This window comes from Genypterus blacodes, unplaced genomic scaffold, assembly GCF_046128005.1.
Source record: "Genypterus blacodes isolate CSIRO-AG114 ecotype Tasmania unplaced genomic scaffold, CSIRO-AGI_Gbla_v1 ptg000012l_1, whole genome shotgun sequence".
Taxonomy (NCBI): domain Eukaryota; kingdom Metazoa; phylum Chordata; class Actinopteri; order Ophidiiformes; family Ophidiidae; genus Genypterus; species Genypterus blacodes.
Genome location: NW_027466826.1, coordinates 2326286 through 2336759, shown reverse-complemented (window position 1 = coordinate 2336759; position 10474 = coordinate 2326286). Strand labels below are relative to the sequence as shown.

The 10474-nt window shown below is 41.1% G+C and overlaps 3 protein-coding genes across 6 annotated transcripts in view; 1 reads left to right on the top strand and 2 right to left on the bottom strand.

Annotated features, from left to right (window-relative positions):
• Positions 1-847: 847 nt before the first annotated feature.
• Positions 848-4170, bottom strand: ntpcr (nucleoside-triphosphatase, cancer-related). Its single transcript, XM_076162494.1, has 5 exons — positions 4100-4170; positions 3480-3642; positions 3287-3389; positions 2044-2253; positions 848-1519 (listed from the first exon to the last, which is right to left on the bottom strand). The coding sequence occupies exons 1-5, from the start codon at positions 4146-4148 to the stop codon at positions 1442-1444; spliced, it is 603 nt and encodes a 200-aa protein (XP_076018609.1). The 5' UTR covers positions 4149-4170; the 3' UTR covers positions 848-1441.
• Positions 4171-4191: 21 nt separating this feature from the next.
• Positions 4192-10474, top strand: part of LOC143010220 (signal-induced proliferation-associated 1-like protein 2) — an 82431-nt gene continuing 76148 nt past the window's right edge. For 3 of the 4 annotated variants that reach the window (XM_076162452.1, XM_076162459.1, XM_076162437.1), the window contains exon 1: positions 8589-8739. The gene's annotated coding sequence lies outside the window, so the exon portion shown is untranslated. Of the gene's footprint in view, positions 4246-8588; positions 8740-10474 lie in introns of those variants that run through there. The other variant, XM_076162445.1, reaches the window with a different exon arrangement.
• Positions 4627-7202, bottom strand: map10 (microtubule associated protein 10). Its single transcript, XM_076162472.1, has one exon. It carries the CDS (start codon positions 7088-7090, stop codon positions 4748-4750), a length of 2343 nt encoding a protein of 780 aa, XP_076018587.1. The 5' UTR covers positions 7091-7202; the 3' UTR covers positions 4627-4747.

Below are 10474 nucleotides of genomic sequence, written 5' to 3'. Positions count from 1 at the left end.
ATAGCTTGAATAATAATGTTCACCTCACCGTCTGTGTTTATTTCAATTGTTTAACACCGCTTGGTAATCATACCTTCATATCCACATGCAAGTCTTTGGTGTAAGCACAGATATCAGTCACTTCTAAAAGCAGATATAAACAGGTGGTTAAACAAAAAGGGTATAGGCAGAACATTGGAGCTTGGCATCCAGAACAGCAGTGTAAATGTAGCCAAGGTTGGTGCACAGAAAAACAACAGTCACTGAAATGTAAAGTAGTGCAAATCAAGCAAAACAGATTAATTTGCAGCTGTTTGTTGAAGCATAGAGAGCTTCTCGTTTGAAAACATGTCTAGCTATGTGGTAATAATACCCTGCCCTGAGACCTCTTTCCATCTGCATTAACACACTAAATCTTACACAAATGCATCAAACATCACAATATCCTGTGTTCCATGATATGATAGTTTATCTTCATCTGTAACCTGAAAGGTCACCGGATGCACTTAGAGAGAAATTGCATTATCTGTCAGATGGAGCATAAAAGCTCTGTAACCTTAGTAAAGCATATTTCTGCTATTTTTCATGAAAGCAACATTGAAACATCTGACCGGAGCCTGAAATATCTGTCGTTACCTGGCATTCACACTGAGAGAAATCAGAGTCATATTTGATTGATTTTTTAATTTTGAAACATCTGTTCCAATGTTCTACATTGTGGAGCAGAAATATCAGATATGGCATTGAAAATAAAGACAAACCAATATTCTCTGGGTGAATATGAGCCAGCTGCACTCCACATCCATCTGTGTCTCTGACTCAGAGATGAATGCTGCCCATATTTAAGATCTAGCAAGCAATCAAAATGAAACCATCAAAGACAATGATTGTTTATCTTTCATTTATTTATTCTATTCATGGTAATGGATGAATAAACCATGTGCATCTCAGGCATAGTTGCACCGTTAAATATTGATTTTCAATGAGCACATCTTCCGGCCAACAAAGCAAGAACGTGACAGGCTCGTAGTGCAAAGATTTAACCACTCATCCAAGTAAAGACAGTAAAATTATACAGTAATGAACAGGGAATTCATTTGAAGGGTTAACATCCTTGTATGAACACTAGTTAAATAATGCCGACAAAGAATATTTATGTACTAACTGAAAGATTCCACTGCTGTGCTCCATCTAGCAATAAATTATTCAGCATGCAATCCATTTACAGGCAGTATTTGAAAGAAGAAAAATTGAATTGTGTACATAAATGCATGCATGTGACACAGAGCGGCTGTTCAGGATGCTCAAGGTCACAACCCCGTCATGGAGCGTGTGTGGATGGTCCACTGAATGGTCTGGCTGTGCATACATGAATACATATTGAAACAAATAATCTTTGTTGTCAGCCTGAAGACGTACAGAACTGCAGGTTTTTCCCCTCTGTGACTGGATCTTCTCCATCTTAGGTTGTATGTTTCAGACATTCCTGTAGTGCTGATAAAATGTCTGGTAGAATGACATTTCGGTTCTCCTTAGAGACCTAGGAGTTTAGGGTAAAGAAATAACCAGACATAAAAGCAGATAACCTCATATCTGTGCTATCTTCAAGGTCCTTCAGGTCAGACAGCAGTGTTCCAATACCTGCTCTTTGAGATGGTCCAATCAGATTGTACATACTTACTCTCTGATCTATTCCAAGACCAACTAACAATCATAGTTAGTTTTCTATGACTCACAATGCCTGATAGCCTTGTTTGCCATCATAGGTACTTCACATGGTGAGCATTTTGCACAGTAATATCCATCACTATGAATTCTCCGTGATTAATTATTTTGACGTTCGAGACCATCCTTTGTTGTTGAATCAGTCACGCATGATTTAGAGATAATCCTGCAAGAGGGCAGGGTTAATGCGGGGCATGGCCCTTCTGCGTTAGTGAGCAGACACACTGCCTCTTAAGACCAAGTGGATACAGTGAAAATAGCGTTCTACAGCTATTGTGAGAATTAAATTGACCTAAATATCCTGTTTTTCCAAGAGTGTGAGCTTGTGTTTGTACTCACAGTGAAGACCTTGACATCTCTCCGGCTCCGCACCTCTTCCACCAGACCCAGTGGTTTGCCCTTAGGGATAGGGATGGTGCCCAGGATGGTGCAGGAAGAACTATCCAACGTCTGTCTCACTGCCTTGATAAAGGACTGACTGAACAGTTCCATTTTTCCAATCTCGTCAATGACGAACACCTTCCTGCTACCCCCGCCTGGCGACCCGACCTGGGGATGAGAGGGCATTAACAGCAGCCTCAAGCCTAGACAGCATTTATCTTGTTCAAATAATATACTTCCCTACAGAGATCCCTTCTTGTAACGATCAAAGATGCATCAAACTGCCACTGAATTAAGCTCATCACAGCTACACATTAGTGGTTGATGAATGTTAGTGGCATGCTTGTCACTGTACTGAAATTTGGTGCCCCATGTCAAAGCATATACTAGCTGCACCCAGATCAAACAGCACCTGTTGGTTAATATTTCTTTCTTTCAATAAGTCATTTGGGCTGATGTAACTGAGACTCTGACATTCATTTCAGAGCAGGGCGTGTTTGGTGCAATACAGTAGATGTGAAGAAATGGACACAAATATGGAAAACTGCCTTGTCTGTCAATGGTAACAAATAATTCTTGAATCTGCTCCCTGGATCTGGATGTGCACCAAAATAAATGTAATGGTCATCAATAGCCATCATGGAGGAGTAGAAGAAATGACGAGAATGTGTGAAAACGTGATAAGGAGAATGAGATAAATGAGAGAAGTTGCAATATTCAATCATGACATGTCTTTGTGCTGACTACCAATCATTAGATAAACAGCCTAAACACGTTTTCATTGGTGACCATTTGGATCATCTAACCTGTGTAGCAAAAGTTTCCCATGCTGAATGTCACAGATTGATGTGTGATGGGCGACAGTACTGTATATATGTATACACTAAATGCAATGAGTGATGTGCAGTGATTAAAGTGGAAAATGTCCCATCGGGGCAAAGACACCTTCATTTACCTTACATGTGTATGCAGCCCTTCAAGCTCAGTTTACAAGTGGAATTTATCACGGTCAGTGACAGCCAGACGGCACCATCAACACTAAAAACGTCAGTGTGAAATTTATGCCTTTGCAAGCTTCCAATTATTCCATCAATTTTAAGAAAATCAAAGGCTTGAGGATTTGTGAAAGAGGGGAGGGGGGCAGTGTTTGCTTACTGTGATCTATTGATGGGGGGGTATTTAAAAAAAATTGTTGTCTTACATTTCTGAAGAGCGGGAGAGCCAGGCTTTCAAATGAAGGTAAATCAACCACATACTGTCCAACTGTATATTCCCTTCTTCCATGAGACACACCAGCGATGTCTCTGCAAATTAAAATGAGGTGAAGGTCACTAAAAACAACATGATAAAAGAGACAAGATCGTGTAATTTGGATAGGATGACACCCCTGCTACCTGATTCTGGACAGGTGGCTTCTCTCTCCTGTCACCGTGACAACATCAAAGCCCACTCTGCGGCCCCCTTCTCTGACCTCCTCTGTGTAGAATCCCCCAACACTCACACCCGATGACACTAAAGCCTCACAGGCTTTCTGGACCAGCGTGGTTTTTCCCACACCTGCATAAAATCAACACACAGTCAATAAACCTGCAAAATTTATTTTTTTCCTTCTTCACAGACTGTAAGGTTTGTGCATGACGTACTTTTAGTGCATACACTGCAATTACTGACACCTTGAGTACTCGATCTTTAATTATAAAAACCTTTTAGTGGGCAAAAGCTGCTGATCGGAACTCTAATGGAATTGGCGGTGTGACACATATGAATATAATAACTACCTAGCAGCTCGTCATAAAAAAGTATAAAAGTTAGGTAAAGTATTACGCAACCAGCCGCCTGATTTGATGACGAAGTTTGAAAAGCCGGTAGAAAAATAAAGCTATATCAGCTACATTTGTTCGTAACGCTGTAGCGCTCTGCATTCGAAGTCTAGTTGTGCAAACTCATTAAATATTCTCGTTTCACTCCGGGTTTATCCCCAACAGTTCCGAACACGCTGTGTGTTATATGTTACCTGGAGGTCCTGTCAAGAAAACGTGTTTGAACATTTCTGCCCTAAACATCCGCCAAGCTGCTGAACCACTTCCGTACACATTGAGTTGACGCATGCGCGCTCGAGTTCGGCGTTTGATTTTGTCCGACTCCTGGACTTCATGAAAGGTAAACGAGTTAAAATTTAGTTTTATATTGTTATAAAACCCTCCAAATGTAAAAATAAAACCCACAAGGTATAGAAAAAGATTGTTGATATTGTATATGTGTACTCAAACATCTTTTCCGTTGCGTCCCAAACATAACAGCGTCATGTAAAACACACCAGTTACTCAAGATAGCTGTTCCTGTTTTGCTAATCAAATAAAATATTGGTGACAAATGCAAAGCAGAAGACTGGAAAAGATCCAGGAGGTGCACTCCTTTCGCAATATTTATAACTGAAATGTTTTGCATGTGCACTGTTCTTCCTCCTCTGGCAATGATCCACAACTTTATGCAAATAATCAACGGTTTAATCTGAAACGTTTAATTCACAAACGCTTTCTTTATTACAAATAAAGCAGTCAGGCATTGTAACTGACAGAAAAACATAAAAAAGTAAATATTTGCCAGAAAAGTAAAATATACTGCTATTCTTCCCTTTTTGATACAAATGCAGCTGATTTGTTTAAACAATGTAACCAGGCAGCTTGTTGGCAACGAGCTCAGAGATGTGCTGATACTTATTTCTGAAATCCAGAGAACCAAGCTCATCCTCTATTTCCTCTAAGTCATGCTGATAAAAGGGAGATTTGGTCTCTACAGAGAGTCCTCTAACTGGACTGCTGTTCTTGGTTGAAAAGCCGCTTTGACCTCTTGATGATGTGAGACTCTCGGCTCCGGGGCTCTTCGCGTCTCTGCTGTCGTCTCTCCCCAGTTTCCTGGAGCGCACTGTTTGGACGGAAGCCGACCCATCCCCGTCTTCGTCATTGGAGGAAAAGCTGAGCCCAGAGGCTTGGGTTCTGGGTCTAATGATGTGCGTGCCCATTAGAGACTGCTGTGGTGAGCTGCATGCTTGGATGGGTACAGGGTGGACGTGTCTTTTCTGGACACCTTCTGAGCCCGAGTCAGAATTGGAGACATCAAGGCAAACCGGAGACTTCTGCATCTTGGCTCCAGCTGGTTCTGGACTACTCACAGGGTCGGGAGAGTACGCATCACTTGTGTCAAGGCTGGTGAAGTCATCAGCATACTCCTCTTCCTCCCTCCCATCCCTGCTGGACTCTGACAGTGATGATTTCGGGCTGCAGACTCTGCTGCTTCTTGACGCGTCTGTTCTCTCTTTGATCCCGTCACATTCAGACCATGTTTGATCTGCAGTCGTGTTTTTGCGTTTTAGTGTGATTGTTTTGTTTAATGTGGAGTTGACTGTGATGCTGCCTATCACCGTCTCAACATTTTCACAAAGATCAGAACCTTTGTTTAACATTGAATTTACTTTGCTGTACTTCACAAGCTTATTGGGAGTGTTTATTTTTCCTTTGGTTGGATCTGACAAAGCCTCTGGTCGCATTAATTTCACACACTCACGTTCTGCCTCTCGAAAAGCATTTTGTTTCAGCCTGAGATTAAATGTTTTAGTTGTTCCATATACAAGCTTCTTCCTGGGGGGTTTATCCTTTTGAGCATCATTTCCTGGTGCCTTTTTCATCGCTCTTTCAGATGTAGGCCTCGCTCTTGGAGTAGAATGGTTTCTAGGGGAATTCAGGTATTTTAAAACAGGACTGGCCACCTCTCTTGTTTTCTGCTGTGATTTTGTTTGTGACTCTTGTGATGAGTTTTCCCTCCCGGCTGAAGGATCTGTGGAAGAGGGTCTGTAGAGCCAGGAAAGATGAGGATGAATAGACAAGGGCTGGTGTTGGTTCGGACCATTTAACTGCGACAGCTCAACAAGAAGAGCGTTTAGCAAAGGTAACTGTCCCAACGCTTCCCTGAGGACGTTTGGGCCGACCCCATTAGATTGTTCCCGGTCGCTCGATGGTTTCGCATTATGTCTCGCTCTCTCCTCCGTGACTGGTGGAACTGGAGGTGCAATTCTGTCTTCAGGCATCTCGTCTTCAGAGCTTGTCTCATCCAGTGTGAGAGGCTCCAAATGTAGTTTTGAGAATTTGTAACACTGCGCTTCGTTTTTGCTTTTTTCCTCCAAAATATTAGAGTAGAAGAGTTTTGGGGGACAGAAAACATTAAATTTCTCCTCAAAGGTGCTTTCAGTTTCTTTGAACGGTTGCAGCTCTTTGTTTCTTGACTTGTTTTCTGTCTGGGTGGAAACACAAACATGAATGTCTTGCTTTTCCTCCTCCACGCATATGTACTCATTTGACGATCCATTGTTTTGGGTGTTTGTGCAAACAGATTTGTCCATTACGGCTGTCGGGATGCATCCAGAGTCTGTTTCTGCAGTTACATCCTGTTTCTCCTCCTTGTTTTGCTGGATATGTTTTCCTCTATCCTCTTTCTTGTTTTCTGAAATGTGGGCCTGTAGACTTGTACCAAGATTTGCCAGTTTATAACTCAGGGAAATTGATCCGATTTTCTCTCCCACAAGGTTACAGATGCCAACAAGGCCTCGTTCTCCGTGTGAGGAGGGAGTGGAAACCCCATGTAGCTTCACATCCCAGTTGATTCTGTCCATCACTTTAGACAGTGACACTAAAGAGGTCCCAACCAATTTGGGAATGTCTTCCTTTACATCCAACACCATCACATAGAGAGGTGTGTTTGACAGTTGGCCATGCAGAGAGTCCGGGTTAATTTTGAAGAAACAAGACTTGCCTCTCTGAAAGTAGTATTTCTTATCCTCCCCGTGATGTTCGCACTGGTTAATGGCGCTAGTCTTTCGTTCAAGATGATGGATGAGCAGTGTAGGGAAATCCAACATTCTTACAGCGAGAGCCAGCTCATCCGAAACTTCACCTCCTTTATCGATCAGGACATATTCTACCAAAACCTCAAATGAAAACAGAGTCTCCATATTGAATATGTATAGCTGACCTGGCCTATTTAAAGTGATCAACACAAGGACCTACAACTACATGGAAATGGCGAGAATTGAAAAGCTGCTGCTTCCAGATTAACGGCTTCCATCGACTCCATGGAGACACGTTGCGTTCATTTTTCTTTGGAGGTCGGAAATCTGAATTGCGTCACGTTGGACCGGTTCGAGCAACACAAGTGGGAAACAACATGGAAGTATCCGAGAAAGCGTTCGTTTTATTTGCAATTTGAGTAACACAAACAACGTTTAGAATGATTTAACAACTCAAAAACAAGTACGAAAGTGGCACTGTTACGTATTTTAGCAGTGACGATCATTTCAGTGAATGTATTTGTCACAAACAAATAGAATTGAAAGTAAATTTACAAGTTCAGAAAATGAACTTCATTCCACTTGCTGTTTACAACACGAGTAGCTACGATTTTCTTGTTCAAGGGCGTTTCCAATTGCTTTACCCAGTAGAAAAGTGCAAGTTCCGCGGTTTACACGAACGCACCAAACAAACGGCTGTCGCAGATATCTTACGTCGTTCGGCGCCGGAAATGCATGGGAAATGTAGTTTGAATCGTGCTGTACGATTCATTTGTATCTTATTATTTTAGCACAGAAGGACAATAACAACAACAATGTTATGTATGCGTGTGTGTGTGTCGGACAGTTGTGGGGGTACAATTCAAAGTCGAAACATTAAGAAATTAAAATAAACAACTCTGCAAAAGAGAACTGATACTGTTACAAATGAAATATATTGAAACTACAATTACTTAATAAATAAATGAATAAATACAAACCACAGAAAAGTAAAGATTAGTATCCATGCAAACATCATTTTGGCAGCACAGCTGTTCCTCGGTACACCAGACAGTGCCGCTGTGGAGCTTTTAGGACTTAAATGAGTTTATTGGTGAATCGAAACACTTGATTTAATAACAAGTCAATTACTGGACAGGCTCATACTTCAATTTAATCATAGTAGACAACAAAACATCCCTTTCCTTCAACAATCAGATCTTTAGAGTCATTTCTCAGAGCAGGAGTGAAGCTAGATCACAGTACAGTGGCACAGTGGTTGTGTGCTTTCTGTTTTTTGTAAAGAACTTTATTAAAGAAATGATAGATCTAATAATATCCCAATAAAAATAGCATACACACAGAACATCTTTATGCGTAAATGCAATGTTCGAAACAACAACAAATAAACGTTTAAATTATTATAAATAATTTAGTGGCACTGTAAATAAATGCGAGAAATACGACCAGGGATACTTTGTGCGAAGATAAATAACATCCACAAAGGAATTTCCAATTGTCCACTTTTCCAATCAATATCATCGATAAGCGATCTCCGGTGAAAATGACCACTTAGGGCATTCATCTAACCTTTAGGGAATAAATCAGAGCTGTTGGAGAATGTTAGGGATCGGATGGGCGGAGCCTCGTCCCTGCGTGTTGTCATCAGTGTCGGGTGCTGGATGGATAGTGCTAGTCCGTGCTTCTTCAGTCTGGAGGCTGACATAGAAAGAGATGCGAGAGCGAACGCCGCAGCCGCAACTATTTCACCCCTTTAAAGGATAAATAACTCAACATACAACTGAATCTGAGTGGAACGTCGCTGCGTCTGCGAGGTAAGAGCCCGAATTCGCTTTGTCCTCTGTAACAAACCACAGAAGAGTAGAAGTCAAGGCTGTTGTAAAAGTGTGAAGCTGCATTAAGAGTAAAGGCGTAGAAAGTCAGCAGCGCGTTTTGGTGACAGTAAACAGAAAGAACAAAGTTATACACAGTCACTAAAGCGTGCTAATTCTCAGCGACCGACATAAAGGAATCGGGAGGATCTAATGTTTCATTGGCTTGTCCACAGCGTAAACGTGCGTGCATTTGTAGAGTGAGAAGTATTTTCTGGTATTTTTTGATTGTTGACTTTTAGTTTGCTCATTTAGTTTATTTTACCAGGCCTCGCGTGTAAACGTAACTCAATGCAAACCACATTTCATTTACTGAATATCCATGTCCCTGAAAGCCACATTTGACCTGTTTCACTTTAATATCGTCTATCATTGATCATTACACGCGTGGACGTATTTTTTTAGTCGAACGTTCTGGAGTTTTTTCTGTGAGTGTACTGTGCATGTGCGTGCGTGTGTGTGTGTGAGGGAGGATTTATTTGCACTGAACTGTTCTGAATGAATTTGTGTAGTGCAGTGCTTCTATACAACAGTAGGGGGCGGTAAGGACATCAGTGTTCAAGCAGCTCGTGGATACCAAAGCCTTCACATGGCCACCATAATAAGCATTTCCAATTGTTTTGTGAATCCCAGGATAAATAGAAAAAAAACAACTTACCTTCTGATTTATTCTGCACCGATTTGTGGAATATGATCCTATTAGATATGCGTTTGTAGTAGCAGTAGAACATTTTAAGGCAAATTATTGTACCCATATCAGAGTTGCTTGGATTCTCCATAAAGCAAGCTAATAGTCCCAGACAGCCTGGTTATAATGTAAACAGCATGTACTATCCTGCTTTATTGCTTGCTGCCTCATACAGTGTATGCTTCCCTGGGCAAGTAAACAAATGAAATATTGTTTGTCTTCTAGCATCATATCCGTTTGTGTCTTCCTGTAGGAAGTTTAACAAAATTCCCAACAAAGGGGAATGCAGTAAACAGGCCTTTGCTAGTGAGCTCCAGACACAACAACTAGGCGTTATTGAGTGTAAACATACGCTTCCACTCTCATTTTCTCTGTTTGGATTTATGTGTTTAATGCTTCACAGCTCCCATAAGATCAGAATTAAAGAGTTATTTGCTCCTGGAGCATTAAAATCAATACGACACCATTATTTTTGGTAGGTATTTATGTCTCGGAAAGATTAGTCTTCCATGGCGCTGTGCTAAACTAAGTATGCGTGCGCAGGAGTGTTTTAAGAATGACCCAGTATACTTATAGCCTATTGCAACGTTTAACATATTTTCCATTAATACCCAAGTGTTTGGCTTAAGTCAAGCTGTCATAGGCCTGAGCATCAGGGAGGCAATCACAGTGGAACTTAATGTACAGTATCTAAAGCCCAGATTTCATAACTGACCATTCTGCTGGAGTAATGGGCAAAGAGAAATATGCAGTCATGTGCAGCTAATTTTATTATGCATAAGCAAGAAACAACCCAATTAACCCGCATGTGTTCATACTCTGTGCAATGTAATGTTTCAATCACACAACCTACTGTATATTCCCCTGTCTGTGGCTTTGCCTTCCATTCCTACTGTACATGTTAATGAATTTAGAATGTTTACAGTTGCTATGTTATTTCTGTTGGAAATTCTACATTGCTGCCGTTGTTGAATGATGTTCGGTTAGATG

Excerpts from the sequence above, each read along its gene's own strand:
- ntpcr (XM_076162494.1), bottom strand. The coding sequence starts at position 4,148 with ATGTTTAGGGCAGAAATGTTCAAACACGTTTTCTTGACAGGACCTCCA. Across the intron at positions 3,643-4,099 it reads TTTCTTGACAGGACCTCCAG|GTGTGGGAAAAACCACGCTG; the intron begins GTAACATATAAC and ends GATTTTATGCAG. Across the intron at positions 1,520-2,043 it reads GAGATGTCAAGGTCTTCACT|GTCTCTAAGGAGAACCGAAA; the intron begins GTGAGTACAAAC and ends CTAAACTCCTAG.
- map10 (XM_076162472.1), bottom strand. The coding sequence starts at position 7,090 with ATGGAGACTCTGTTTTCATTTGAGGTTTTGGTAGAATATGTCCTGATC.